The sequence below is a fragment of the Bufo gargarizans genome, chromosome 9, assembly GCF_014858855.1.
Source record: "Bufo gargarizans isolate SCDJY-AF-19 chromosome 9, ASM1485885v1, whole genome shotgun sequence".
Classification (NCBI taxonomy): domain Eukaryota; kingdom Metazoa; phylum Chordata; class Amphibia; order Anura; family Bufonidae; genus Bufo; species Bufo gargarizans.
The window spans coordinates 190,387,739-190,403,999 of record NC_058088.1 but is presented as its reverse complement, the minus strand read 5'-3'; the positions used below and the strand labels follow the sequence as shown (position 1 = coordinate 190,403,999).

The window sequence follows — 16,261 nt, the reverse complement described above, 5'->3', positions numbered from 1 at the left end:
TCTTAGTTGTCTATAGCAACCAATCAAGGCTCTGCTTTCATTTTTCAGAGCCCTGTAGGAACTGAAAGCTGAGCTCTGATTGGTTGCCATGGGCAACTTAGACTGATTTATTATTCCGTTTGATAAAAGGCCTATTGTGTCAGAAAGATGGTGAATAGGAAACACAAGAGACCTTTTGTCGACAAGTACTCGGGAACAAAACCACCGGCCAAACGTTGTATTCAGAGTCTGGTTCGGAAATGGCATCAAACATTAAGAAACCGAGGTCTCCATCCATTAGGACGCCTGAAGTTGTGCATGAAATTCATAAGCGAATGGCAAGTAGCCCCCAGATATTAAATCGAAGACTGTCTCAGCAAGTTGGTGCATCACGAACGACGTGTCAGCGAGCGCTGAAATCTCTGAACCTGAAACCGTACCAAATAACATACTATCGCTGGAGATGGGCTACTTTTTCGTGGGCCACCCTCAGGGGTGTAGCTAAAGGCCTATGGGCCCTGGTGCAAGAGCTCAGCTTGGGCTCCTCTTTCTTCAGTGCTTTGTGGCAAGGGGGCAGGGAAGCACATAGCTTTCGTGCCGCCTGAGGCAAAAATTGAAACAGCTGCCCCCAGCCATGCCAAATTCTTGACCTAACCCCTTCTCTCCAGCCAGAGGTGTAAGGGCCCTTTCACACCTGCGTTATAGTCTTCCGGCATAGAGTTCCGTCGTCGGGGCTCTATGCCGGAAGAATACTGATCAGGATTATCCTAATGCATTCTGAATGGACAGTCCGTCCTTCAGGATGCATCAGGATGTCTTCCGTTCCGGAACGGAACGTTTTTTGGCCGCAGCAAATAGCGCAGCATGCTGCGCTTTTTGCTCCGGCCAAAAATCCGGAACACTTGCCGCAAGGCCGGATCCGGAATGAATGCCCATTGAAAGGCATTGATCCGGATCCGGCCTTAAGCTAAACGTCGTTTTGGCGCATTGCCGGATGCGACGTTTAGCTTTTTCTCAATGGTTACCATGGCTGCCAGGACGCTAAAGTCCTGGCAGCCATGGTAAACTGTAGTGGGGAGCGGGGAGCAGCATACTTACCATCCATGCGGCTCCCGGGGCGCTCCAGAGTGACGTCAGGGCGCCCCACGTGCATGGATGACGTGATCGCATGGATCACATGATCCATGCGCATGGGGCGCTCTGACGTCATTCTGGAGCGCCCCGGGAGCCGCACGGACTGTAAGTATACCGCTCCCCCGCTCCCCACTACTACTATGGCAACCAGGACTTTAATAGCGTCCTGGGTGCCATAGTAACACTGAAAGCATTTTGAAGACGGATCCGTCTTCAAATGCTTTCAGTACACTTGCGTTTTTCCGGATCCGGCGTGTAATTCCGGCAAGTGGAGTACACGCCGGATCCGGACAACGCAAGTGTGAAAGAGGCCTTACTTCACCAGCAAGCACTTTCTTTAATACTGGTGTCTTCTTATGTGGCACAAGGGCCTTTGGGCCCCCTCAGCCTCCTGGGCCCGGGTGCCACCTCTATAGCTATACCCCGGCCACCCTGTATAAAGGGAATGCTGCTAACCAGAGAAGAGAATATTGTAGTGTCCCACTAGGTAGGGGTGGGCACTACACAAGGGTCAATTGGTGTGCGCGTTACTCCTACTCACAAGGAACAGAAATGTAATATTTAATTCTGCATTCAATGTATGTTTTAATGTGTTGTTATATGCAATGTACCCCTGTCTAATGCAGCAGCAGGCCTAGTTGGGTGTAGTTAGACATCCCAGACACTAGAGGGAGATAGGGAGCCCCTAGTATAAATGTCCAGGCCCAGACAGGGAGAGTTAGTGTGTGCAGTGCCAGGAGTCTGAGAAGACATAGGTTAAGAAGCCTGCTCCTGACATGCAGCTGGATAGCCCTGGCTGCTAGTGATGTCCAGGAGGCTGTTGAGAAGCTCCAGCCTGCCTGAGAACAAGAGAGCCTTAGTTAGCTCTGAAGAGACACCCCAGTTGCAGGAACCAACCTCCTGGGAGAAACCTACAGTTATACACCTTATAGGAGGAGGCGACCCAGGGTAAGCTAAGTGACCCTGATGGGCAGAGGACCTTAGAAAAGTGTAGCAAGAGTATAATACCTGAGGAGGAAAGTAACCAAGGATTTAAGCCACCCTTTTAGGCATCCGGGCCTTGGGAGATATAAAGCCAGAGCAGGAGTTCTAGAAAGGACACTGTACATTGATTCTGAGGAAAGGTACAACCTGGTGCTGAGTGCTTGTAAAGTTTACCCTCTGCGTATCTTGCATGACTATTGCCTGCCATGTTTGTGAATGAGCCCCTTGTGGAACTGTAATATAAAGACTGTACTACACCTGCTGTACAAAGTTGGATTGTCCAGTAAAGTTACGTTTTGGTTCACCATATACTTGTGTACCTCCATCATTCCAACCACCAACCGGCGTGCCACCGTCCAAAGGCACTGGCGTCACGAATACCACAGGGACCTTGCCCCAGGCACACAAAATACCTGTAACATCCAGGGCACCTCATCCACCATCAGGCCTGGTCCCTACATACAGAGCGTGCCCCAGAGGAACCGTGTCTACCTCTCCTTCACTGCCACGCGCCTGCCCAGGGTTCTTCAAATATAGTGAGTACCCTCGATTGCCCATAACCGTGACCTCACTTCGTCATACCCTGCAGGTCTGGCGTGTTGCAATATTTATGTACCTTTAACTTCACACATGTGGATCTGAGTAACAATCCCGGTGTCATTCTCCTTGTGCGCCGGCCATTGATATACGTAGAGCGACGTATGGGAAGACCCAGCATCAAACACCAAGCCGTACTGTAAGACACAATACACCACGCTATATTACAAGGACAGAGCACGCAATGAGCCAAATTATAATAAACAGGAAAAAAAAGCCAGGGTACGGCCACGTGTTGTGGTTGGGACGTGGCCTCCTAGCGGCTGAGTATTATGTGACAGTACAAAAAGCAGCAGGATCCTATTATCTAAATAGATCCTTATAATTTGTTCTGTGTTCATTCTTAAAGGGGTTGTCCAGAGTCCTCCTGAACATTAAAAGTAACCCACTCACCTGTCCGCAGTCCCACGGCTGCTCCGTTCCCGACCGCCTCCCGCAGGACCAGAAAGCGGATGGTCCCATGACCACAGTGGCTTGAACGGTACATCGCTGCTCTAATGGCCACAGTGGTCACGGGACCAAAGCACTTCCTGGTGATCTGGGAACGGAGCAGCGGTGGGACTGCGGACAGGGCGGTGGATTTATTTTATACTTAGGGGGACAGGGGAGGACCCCAGGGGTTGTCTACTCCACGGCTGGACAACCCCTTTAATAGCTGCACAGTAACCTGCAGACCCAAAACCATTACCAATGAACACTGAAGAAACAATTTGGTTTTAATTAGTTAATAGGATCCTGCTGCGGCTTGCATGACTACGTAGTACTTTGTCACATGGTGACCGTGTCTCCATACCCTTCGTAAATTTCTAGGTACTTGGCTCCCGAGATTTAGGGCTCATGCACACGAACGTATATTCTTTTCGTGTCCGTTTAGTTTGCGGACCGTATATGGAACCATTAATTTCAATGGGTCCACAAAAAAACGGAAGTTACTCCATGTGCCTTCTGTTTCCGCATGCCCGTATTTCCGTTCCGCAAAAAACATGTCGTATTATTGTCCGCATTACGGACAAGGATAGTACTGTTCTATCAGGGGCCAGCTGCTCTGTTCCGCAAAATACGGAATGCACACGGATGTCATCCGTATTTTTGTAGATTCGTTTTTTTGCGGACCGCAAAATATATACGGTCGTGTGCATGAGGCCTTAACCAGAACTCTTGCAGTAGAATAATATAGTAGTAAACACACCATACTGTAACAAAATACTATAGTACAAACATAAAATACTACGATAGAGCAAAATGCTACAAATCTGATAATACATACTATGGCAAAAGTGTAATTGGATTGCATAATAAGCAATATGGCATAATATAACATAGTACTACAAAAAAAAGATGCCGTATCAGGATGTACTATAAATACTAATATAAAAATAATTATAAATTTTAATATAATAAATACTGAAAATATTGTATTACACGGTGCAATATAGTACACTACAGAATACTCCACATTACGTACAGTATAATACAGTCCTCAGTAGACACAATGCCATACCCTAACACAGCGCAATACAATCCTGTAACAGTATAATATCAACCACACAGAGTGCGATATAATAGAATACACATATAATACCAAATACAACGTGCTAGTGTTATAAAGTGTTTTGATAGAGATCAGGCAGTATTATAATACATGGGACACAGTGTATTACCTAGAGGGACAAGTAGTTACTACTTATTGACGTATATAGCAGCACTATACATAACACAATAGTGTAATACATTGTAGACATTACAGGAGACTGTGTTTTGCAGACAAATCAAACAATTGTTATCAGGATGCATGTGGTGGCAGCCCGGCCCATAAGTGCTCACACTATATTACCGCAATATCATGCAGAATACGCCATGCTATAAATAGGGTGCAATAAATGTTATAGTAGAAAAGATTCCATAAGATTACGTGTGAAATATTAACCAACACTGCAATCAATACTGACATGGAGTGCAACACAATAATATAAGAAGTTATATAATGCAGACTACTCCGTGGTGTAAAAGTCAGCATACCATCACACGAGACACAATACTGCACAATATACAGGTCCTTCTAAAAAAATTAGCATATTGTGATAAAGTTCATTATTTTCTGTAATGTGCTGATAAACATTAGACTTTCATATATTTTAGATTCATTACACACAACTGAAGTAGTTCAAGCCTTTTATTGTTTTAATATTGATGATTTTGGCATACAGCTCATGAAAACCCAAATTTCCTATCTAAAAAAATTAGCATATCATGAAAAGGTTCTCTAAACGAGCTATTAACCTAATCATCTGAATCAACTAATTAACTCTAAACACCTGCAAAAGATTCCTGAGGCTTTTAAAAACTCCCAGCCTGGTTCATTACTCCAAACCGCAATCATGGGTAAGACTGCCGACCTGACTGCTGTCCAGAAGGCCATCATTGACACCCTCAAGCAAGAGGGTAAGACACAGAAAGACATGTCTGAAGGAATAGGCTGTTCCCAGAGTGCTGTATCAAGGCCCCTCAGTGGGAAGTCTGTGGGAAGGAAAAAGTGTGGCAGAAAACGCTGCACAACGAGAAGAGGTGACCGGACCCTGAGGAAGATTGTGGAGAAGGCCCGATTCCAGACCTTGGGGGACCTGCGGAAGCAGTGGACTGAGTCTGGAGTAGAAACATCCAGAGCCCCCGTGTACAGGCGTGTGCAGGAAATGGGCTACAGGGGCCGCATTCCCCAGAAACAGCGGCAGAAGCGCCTGACCTGGGCTACAGAGAAGCAGCACTGGACTGTTGCATGTCATTCGGAAATCAAGGTGCCAGAGTCTGGAGGAAGACTGGGGAGAGGGAAATGCCAAAATGCCTGAAGTCCAGTGTCAAGTACCCACAGTCAGTGATGGTCTGGGGGGCCATGTCAGCTGCTGGTGTTGGTCCACTGTGTTTTATCATGGGCAGGGTCAATGCAGCCGCTATCAGGAGATTTTGGAGCACTTCATGCTTCTATCTGCTGAAAAGCTTTATGGAGATGAAGATTTCATTGTTCAGCACGACCTGGCACCTGCTCACAGCGCCAACACCACTGGTAAATGGTTTACTGACCATGGTATTACTGGGCTCAATTGGCCTGCCAACTCTCCTGACCTGAACCCCATAGAGAATCTGTGGGATATTGGGAAGAGAAAGTTGAGAGACGCAAGACCCAACACTCTGGATGAGCTTAAGGCCGCTATCAAAGCCTCCTGGGCCTCCATAACACCTCAGCAGTGCCACAGGCTGATTGCCTCCATGCCACGCCGCATTGAAGCATCCTGGGCCTCCATAACACCTCAGCAGTGCCACAGGCTGATTGCCTCCATGCCACGCCGCATTGAAGCATCCTGGGCCTCCATAACACCTCAGCAGTGCCACAGGCTGATTGCCTCCATGCCACACCGCATTGAAGCCGTCATTTCTGCAAAAGGATTCCCGACCAAGTATTGAGTGCAGAACTGAACATAATTATTTGAAGGTTGACTTTTTTTTGTATTAAAAACACTTTTCTTTTATTGGTCGGATGAAATATGCTAATTTTTGGAGATAGGAAATTTGGGTTTTCATGAGCTGTGGCCAAAATCATCAATATTAAAACAATAAAAGGCTTGAACTCCTTCAGTTGGTGTGTAATGAATCTAAAATATATGAAAGTCTAATGTTTATCGGTACATTACAGAAAATAATGAACTTTATCACAATATGCAAATTTTTTAGAAGGACCTGTATTACACTATAATACGTAGTCATAAAATGCAATTCACTGCTCTAAACAACCACTGTAAATCAGAACAGAGACTAGTCGGTCACAATAAGGCCTCATGCACACGACCGTTGTGTTGTGTTCCGTTCCGCAAAATGGGGTTCCGTTGTTCCGTGATCCGTTTCCGTTTTTGTTTCCGTGTGTCTTCCTTTATTTTTGGAGGACCACCAGACATAAAGGAAGGTAAAAAAAAGTCTAAGACAGGTTTGCCATGCAAATGATAGGAATAAAACAGACGCGGACGACAATCTTGTGTGCCTCAGCGTTTTTTAGCGGTCCCTTTGACTTGAATGGGTCCGTGAACCGTTTTCCGCGGAAATAATAGGACAGGTTATATTTTTGGGACGGACTGGAACCACGTATCACGGACACGGATAGCAAACGGTGCACTATCCACATTTTCAACGGCTCCATAGAAATGAATGGGTCCGCACCTGAAACGCTAAAATCGGCGGAACGGACGCGGAAGCAAACAAAGGTCGTGTGAATGAGGCCTTTTTTACAACATTTTCATTGCAGTTTCTGATACCAAATAATACATGTGAATAGGGCCTTTAGGACATACAGTATGACAAAGTCCGTGTCCAAATCACTGTAAAAATCTCTGTGCGGATCTTACAATGGATTCACATCAGATTGTTAACACCATATTTCTACAGCTTCGTACATTGCTATAACACGGACCGTGCTCTACTATACCTGGTGGTAATAATTAAACCTGCAATAACATGTAACATAAGAGTAAATCAGTGCTAGAGTGCACTACAGTCTATGCCACGGGGGTCTGTGTGGCCAACCTCACCCATTGTTTTCAGATTGTCTCCTCTGTACTCTGATCTTTCTACTTCTCATAAACTCCAGGTGTTTTCTATATTTGTGAGACGATAACAGTGAATCGACTTTATGTTTATTACTTTATCAGCATTTTATTAGGTACCGTAATTGTTTTTACTGTGTACCGGAAATTATTTTTTACAATTACTTGAAAAGCCATGACATCATTGGATTACAACACAAGGTTTTAGTTTTTAATTAGGGTTAACTTACCTATATGGTAAGAAAAAAGTTTCCCTTGGTATTAAGAGATGGGCTGCATATTAACATTCACAAACTGACAATGACAAACACTGTTTTGAAAGGGGAAAAAGTGTAATCAAGTACAAGAATAGACCTACTATAATACTGCCTCCTATGTACAAGAATATAACTACTATAATACTGCTCCTATGTACAAGAATATAACTACTATAATACTGCTCCTATGTACAGGAATATAACTACTATAATACTGCCTCCTATGTACAAGAATATAACTACTATAATACTGCTCCTATGTACAAGAATATAACTACTATAATACTGCTCCTATGTACAAGAATATAACTACTATAATACTGCCTCCTATGTACAAGAATATAACTACTATAATACTGCTCCTATGTACAAGAATATAACTACTATAATACTGCCTCCTATGTACAAGAATATAACTACCGTACTATAATACTGCTCCTATGTACATGAATATAATTACTATAATACTGCCTCCTATGTACAAGAATATAACTACTATAATACTGCCTCCTATGTACAAGAATATAACTACTATAATACTGCCTCCTATGTACAAGAATATAACTACTATAATACTGCCTCCTATGTACATGAATATAACTACTATAATACTGCTCCTATGTACAAGAATATAACTACTATAATACTGCCTCCTATGTACAAGAATATAACTACTATAATACTGCCTCCTATGTACAAGAATATAACTACTATAATACTGCTCCTATGTACAAGAATATAACTACTATAATACTGCCTCCTATGTACAAGAATATAACTACTATAATACTGCTCCTATGTACAAGAATATAACTACTATAATACTGCTCCTATGTACAAGAATATAACTACTATAATACTGCCTCCTATGTACAGGAATATAACTACTATAATACTGCCTCCTATGTACAAGAATATAACTACTATAATACTGCCTCCTATGTACAAGAATATAACTACTATAATACTGCTCCTATGTACAAGAATATAACTACTATAATACTGCCTCCTATGTACAAGAATATAACTACTATAATACTGCCTCCTATGTACAAGAATATAACTACTATAATACTGCTCCTATGTACAAGAATATAACTGCTATAATACTGCCTCCTATGTACATGAATATAACTACTATGATACTGCTCCTATGTACAAGAATATAACTACTATAATACTGCTCCTATGTACAAGAATATAACTATTATAATACTGATCCTGAGTACAAGACTATAACTACTATAATACTGCCTCCTATGTACAAGAATATAACTACTATAATACTGCCTCCTATGTACAATAATATAACTACGATAACACTGCTCCTATGTACATGAATATAACTACTATAATACTGCTCCTATGTACAAGAATATAACTACTATAATACTGCTCCTATGTACAAGAATATAACTATTATAATACTGATCCTGAGTACAAGACTATAACTACTATAATACTGCCTCCTATGTACAAGAATATAACTACTATAATACTGCCTCCTATGTACAATAATATAACTACTATAACACTGCTCCTATGTACAAGAATATAACTACTATAATACTGCTCCTATGTACAAGAATATAACTACTATAATACTGCTCCTATGTACAAGAATATAACTACTATAATACTGCTCCTATGTACAAGAATATAACTACTATAATACTGCTCCTATGTACAAGAATATAACTACTATAATACTGCTCCTATGTACAAGAATATAACTATTATAATACTGATCCTGAGTACAAGACTATAACTACTATAATACTGCCTACTATGTACAAGAATATAACTACTATAATACTACCCCCTATGTACAAGAATATAACTATTATAATACTGCTCCTATGTACAAGAATATATGTAACGAAGGGCCGGCGACGTGTGCTTCCTTCGCAGCGCTGCTGGCACCCTGCGCAAGGAGAGGGTCAAGAATGCAGCCTGCGTCCTCGTCTCCATGGCAGCCGGCGAGCAGCAGAGGAGCTGAGCGCCGATAATGATGATCGGTGCTCAGCTGTGTTGGGCTGTGTACTATGAGTCACGTGACACTGGCCACGTCATGTGACTCACCAGGGCTATTTAAACAGGCAGCCTGCTGGCCACAAGTTGCCTGTGATTGGTCTTATTTCATTCACCAGCGTATCGTCTGTTAGTGTTTGTTGTGCTCTGACTTCGCTCTTGCTATCTCCTGCATTTGACGTGACCTCTTGGCTTTGACCCCGGCGTGAGTTTGACTTGATCTTGCTTTTCCCTTTTGTATTGTTGTTCCTCCTGGCCTCGGCTCGTATTGTCTTTGATATTTGATTAACCCCTCAGTACCTGTCACTTTGTTTGTTGTTTTTTCTCTCCTTTATTGTATTCTTACCTTTAAGGCCCTGCACGTACTCAGATTAGGGACCGCCGTCAAGTTGTACACCGTCGCCTAGGGGGGACCGTGCAAGTGGGCAGGGACAGAGGTGAGGGTGGCGCTTAGGGCGGCACACACTCCTCCCGTACGTGACATTATAACTGATTAACCAGATGTAGTGTGCTGGAGGTGAGGGGCTTCTCGGACAACGTTTCCTCATATCTTTTGGGTCTGCCCACTCGTTCATCCCCTCTGGGGTCGTGTCAGCACTCTCCTCTGCGACCACCTAGGCTGTAATGTCCCCCTTGATCCTCTATCATATCTACTGAATGTAACATCTGCCCCTGTTAGGAGACACTCACTTAAATTATTACCGCTGCTGATGGCTGCACGCTGCCTTATTGCCCCGTTCTGGCAACACTCTGACTCACCAGGGATCTTAGATCTCTACGCTAGAGTGGCAGAGGTCACAACTATGGAGTATCTGGCTGCCTTAATACAAGGTCCCTGTCCCCGTCTCTTCTCCCTGTGCGCGGATGAAAACCTCCGGTGTCGAGGGGTGGGGGGAGCAGCCATTGGCAGGTGGGGACAGGGGGGGGGGGGCAGTTTCTAGTATTGGATAACCCCTTTAATGCTTTTTCCTTGCTGTTCATGTTCTATTGGTCGACCTTTGTGCATTTGCATTTGATTATCCTTTGTACGACTTAAAAACTTTCCAATAAACATACAATTTAAAAAAAATAAAGAATTGTCTTATCCGACTACAGATGACGGAGCAGATGGATGACCACTTCACTTTTTTTTTATTTGTATTGCACATTGCCCTGAAGAGAACGATGCCACAGGGTGTGGAAAGCCTCCGAGCTGCTCGTATCCTGCTCTGTATAATATGTGCAAATAACACAACAGGATGTGCGCCCATAAAACCAGTATCTTACCAGTAATATTCATTAACGTGAGATCCAGTTATGTTTACATCCATGGATTCACTGTCAGGACACGGGGCACAGTTCTCATTACTTTCCTAATTTTTTTACAGCTTGAAGAAGAGGAGGCCAGCAGAAGGAGCACCACATGAATCGCATTAATTTTGGTGCCCTAATGGGTTACCCTGAGCCTCAAAGGTCCTTGTGTCCTGCTAAGGTTGCTTTTGTTAGTGCTTCTATTCCTGATCCCCCAACCTGTGCTTGTCTTCTGGATTCCACTAACTGTCTGACCCTTGCCTGCTCCATCTCGACTATCTAATTGCTGACCCGGATTGCCTGACCTGTACCACCTGCCCTGACCTATTGCTTTACAGCTTTGTCTCTGCCTTATCCTTTGGCCCTGCACGGTCGCTCTTGGTTATGACTCGGCCTGTTGACTACGTCCATACCTCTGGTACCTGCTAGTCCGCCTGGACAAGCTTCTTCGTGTGCCAACCCATTTCAAGAGCTAGTGACCTGCTGTTCTCCTCGGGAAAGTCTATCCCCACCATCAGAGGTACTGTGAAGAACGAGGGGTTCACTTAGAGAACGTGCTTAGAGGAGGCTGGTCACGTGGCACAGTAGGTTCACACCCGCTGGTTCGTGACAGAGCGCCTCTTATATCTCTCTAACACTTCACCTGTAATTGTGAGCTATGAAATTCATTCGCTCCATTTTAGGGCTTGTGCATACAACCGTTGGATGTTTTGTGGTCTGCAAATTGCAGATCCGCAAAACACGGATAGTGGCCGTGTGCATTCCACATTTTGCGGAATGGAACGGCCATCCACTAATAGAATAGTCCTATCCTTGTCAGTAATGTGACATGTTCTCCTTTTTTGGGCGGAACGTGAGTGTAATCGAATACGCTTTTTTTTTTTATAAATTAAATAAATAAAAAACGTAATGGACACGGAAAAAATGCGTTTGTGAGCTCTTATACTAGTCGTGCATATGGTACATCCGCCAGTACTACAATGGTAGTGCTAAAGTCAGTCCATTATTTCTCATGTGTATTGCTTTTGCAGTAACTTACTGTATATGCTATACAGGCGTGCACCTAGCCTTTCTGATGCCTGAAGCAAAAACTGAAACTCTTAACTGAAATTTCTTAACCTATCTCCTTTGCTACAATGAAAGCGCTCATCGCCCATGACCCTTCCGCTACCCCTACCTGGTGCTGCCTGAGGCGATCGCCTCACCTGGCCTCATTGGTGGTGCACCCCTGATGCTATACCATGCCTTTTGTATAGCTTCAGTGGTAGAGCATGACACATGGTTTGATAACCAGCAATTGGAGAATCCGTGTGTCATGCTCCGCCCCCTCAGCCTCTGAATTGGGTCAAACACAGAGCATCAGTTTTGCCTGGAGTGCTCCTCAAAGGCTGAATTGCAACACACATAGCCCAGGCTGCAAAGGCATAAACAGCAGGTCCCTACGGGAGGGATGGTAATTGTGGAAAATTATTATATTTTTATTAGAAATATTTATTGATATTATAAACATGTGCTCAGTTCATCTGGTGAGGGTAACAGAGAATTGTTACCTTTCACATCAGGGCAGTTGTCACAGCCCCTCCCCTTTTAAGTTCTGAGGGTTTTCCTCTTCTCTCGAGTTGTAAGATCTATACAGCCATTCTTGGTTATATCTGTTTCTGGGGAAGCAGGGCGGCCACCCTCACAGCTACCAGGGTGTAGGGGAGATTAGCTCTCTTCCAAAAGGAAGTAACACTCTCTCTCCAATGCCGCCTATTGGAGGAAGCCATCTAAAGAAAGGTTTCCTTCCTTCTGGAGGAGAGGTAATTTGCATACTTTTTTTCCATGGAGCATTGCATGTAAGACTCCATAATAGATAGGTCTCTTCCATGAGAACCAGTAACCCCAAGAACAGGGTAGGGTGAAATACCCAAAGGATCGTTCGCCTACTCCAGTATCTCCACATAACTGGGCAGATTCACCATTCTGGAACAGCTGGATAACACCCATCATTGGGGTTCACCCAAATTTATAGGGGACTCTTCTAATTTCAATGGTTCATGCCGTTCCCTTACCTTGTTAGGTGATGGCTGATATATATCTCTGGTCCCCACTAAACTGAGTATAAGGGCGATGACCCCCGACACAACGGAGATGCAGATTAGACATGCTACCGCCAAACCCTTACGGTTTCTGCACATGACAGCATCGACCTGCGAAACAACAGATGTGAGATCAGAACGGGGCACCGAGAAGGTATAAAGTACAATGCTAAACCTGAAATCCTCAAACAATGTAACAAGGGCCACAAGAATAGAGACCATGTAATATGTGTCACAAGAATAGAAACAATGTAACAAGGACCACAAGACTAGAGACAACATAACAGGGGCCACAATGACAGAGACAATGCTACAAGAGCCACAAGAATAGAGACCATGTAATGTGTCACAAGAATAGAAACAATGTAACAAGGATCATAATCAGAGAGAACTGGAGGAGGGCAGAAAATGGCATCTATTGATGGCCACCACAGAGGGACAGCTATTGGGGCAGTATATTGTGCCGCACTGTGGTATATGGTTCTGATGGGACAGTTTTTGGCACTATGGTATTACTGACCCCACCTATTTATGTTGCCACGTCTTCGGTCAATATGGACCCACCTACAACATGGGGCCACTTTTAGGATTTTTTTTCAGAGCCACGTTAGGTTCTCAGTCCGCCCCAGATAGAAACAATGTAACAAGCATCACGATAATAGAAACAACAAGGGCCACAAGAATAGAAACAATGTAGTCAGTGTCACAAGAATAGAAACAATACAACAAAGTCCACAAGAATAAGTAATTAGTCAATAAGAATAAGAAATGAACACACAAGACAGAGGTGCGGGCGAGAGGCTCCTGCCGTTCATACTGGAGGCAGATTCAGTGACTCCCTCATTAAGGAACATATACTGTCCCAGGAGGTCAGATAACAGAAGGCAGATCTGAACGGCAGTGACAACCAAAACTATTCTGGGAAATTTGGAGTTGGTATTAGGTTGGAGAAGCTAGGCGGCCTGGTATAATGCCAAATAAAAAAAGAAAAGAAGGGGGGGTGAACATACCTGTCCTGGTTAGTGTCCGCTACTCTCCAGAGCGATCACCCTACTGCTCCTCTTCTCATGGGTCAAGGTGCAATGTGTATAGTGTCATTGTGTGTGATGCATCAGGTTCACAACTCCTCCCTCCAGGCAGGTAGCCAATCACCTGCAGGAGGACGGTGCCAGTGGATTTTAACTTGGCACAAGGTCTTCAAAACATTGACTGTTAGACGCGATTTTAGCCTCGTTCTCCATTCCCTAATGTGCTGTGGGCAGAGATTTACTGTACATTGCAGAATGTTACTTTTCACAATCTCAGGAAAGAGAGCAGAGTATCACACTTATAGGATTAGATACATTGCTTCACCAGACTGTATGACCCATGATGGGCTTAGATACACCAACACAGCAAACAGTATCAAACATGATAGGATTAGATAACCTGGTTCAGCAGACTGTATGACACATGATGGGCTTAGATACACCAACACAGCAAACAGTATCACACATGATAGGATAAGGCTACTTTCACACTAGCGTTCGATCGGATCCGTTCTGAACGGATCCGATCATAATGATGCAGACGGAGGCTCCGTTCAGTATGGATCCGTCTGCATTATTTTAGCATATAACAGCTAAGTGTGAAAATAGCCTCGTACGGATCCGTCCAGACTTTCAATGTAAAGTCAATGGGGGACGGATCCGCCTGAAGATTGAGCCATATTGTGGCATCTTCAAACGGATCCGTCCCCATTGACTTACATTGTAAGTCTGGACGGATCCACACGCCTCCGCACGGCCAGGCGGACACCCGAACGCTGCAAGCAGCGTTCAGCTGTCCGCCTGTCCGTGCGGAGGCGAGCGGAGCGGAGGCTGAACGCCGCCAGACTGATGCAGTCTGAGCGGATCCGCTCCATTCAGACTGCATCAGGGCTGGACGGCTGCGTTCGGGTCCGCTCGTGAGCCCCTTCAAACGGAGCTCATGAGCGGACCGACGAACGCTAGTGTGAAAGTAGCCTTAGATGCACTGGTTCAGCAGACTGTATGACACATGATGGGCTTAGATACACCAACACAGCAAACAACATCAAACATGATAGGATTAGATAACCTGGTTCAGCAGACTGTATGACACATGATGGGCTTAGATACACCAACACAGCAAACAGTATCACACATGATAGGATTAGATACACTGGTTCAGCAGACTGGTGCACATTTGCTAGGGATTTGCGACTGTTTTATGTTTAAATCGTTGCAAGTCCCCTTTTCTGTTTGGCTGTGCAACAATATTTTGTCGCACGGTCGCTTTTACACCGTCTCTGCCAGTTGCATGGAAACAGGTGAAAATATTGCTGAAAAACTACTCCAGGCGCACAGACTGCCACAGATACGCGTCAGCGTAAAAAGCTGTTCTTGGTACATGTGCCCCACTGTGTTAAACGATAGGCTTAGGGCGGTGACGGTGAACCTTTTACAGACCGAGTGCCCAAACTGTAACCCAAAACCCACTTATTTATCACAATTTACCCTGAATACTTCAGTCCACTATAGTATATCTTCCATGTACTTTATCATTTAGCTATAATATGCTGCCTACGTTCAATGCGCTGCCTGCGCTGTTGATAGTGCGCCCTGCACTGATGAATGGCAGGAAAAGTCTAAGGCATATTGGTACACCATAGACTTTTTTCAGGGCGCGGGTGCCCACAGAGAGGGCTCTTAATGCCACCTCTGGCACGCGTGCCATAGGTTCGCCACCACTGGCTTACCGTCATTGGCTCAGCAGACGCTGTAACATACGATCAGGGCCGTCTTTACCAAGGGGCAAAAGGGGCAGTTGCCCTGGGCCCAGTTGCTCCTGGGGGGCCCAAGGCAGCTGCCTCTTGAGCCCTGCTGGCCACTGCCCCGGGTGTCAGGCTGTCGGCTACACAGGCATCATGATCGTACTGTGTTAATGATCTTAATTCTAGGACCTTAATGAGTTTTGATCTAGGACCTTAATGACATCATTACCATGTGACCAGTAACCTAGCAATTACTGGTCACATGGCTATGAGGTCATCACAGGTCCTGTGGAGTGTTGCAGAAGTTAACTGTGGAGCTTTTTTGTGTGAAGATTACATCAGAAAAAGGTGACAGGGGCTGTTATGTTAATATACTGTAAACTACTGTATAGTGGGGTGCTGTATACTGTGTGGTGGGATGTATACTGTGTGGTGGGCTGTATATTGTGTGGTGGGCTATATATTGTGTAATGGCCTGTATACTGTGTGGGGGCCTGTATACTGTGTGGTGGTCTGTATACTGTGGGGGGCCTGTATAGTGGGGGGAGT

At 44.5% G+C, this 16,261-nt stretch overlaps 1 protein-coding gene across 1 annotated transcript in view; it reads right to left on the bottom strand.

The window, feature by feature from the left end:
- Positions 1-14,026, bottom strand: part of ENTPD8 (ectonucleoside triphosphate diphosphohydrolase 8) — a 37,359-nt gene extending 23,333 nt beyond the window's left edge. The window contains exons 1-3 of the mRNA XM_044306041.1: positions 13,950-14,026; positions 12,913-13,050; positions 2,714-2,831 (exon numbers count right to left, since the gene is read on the bottom strand). Of these exons, the coding sequence (XP_044161976.1) occupies positions 2,714-2,831; positions 12,913-13,038 (244 nt within the window). The 5' untranslated portion in view covers positions 13,039-13,050; positions 13,950-14,026. The remainder of the gene's footprint in view (positions 1-2,713; positions 2,832-12,912; positions 13,051-13,949) is intronic.
- Between the last annotated feature and the right edge of the window lie 2,235 nt (positions 14,027-16,261).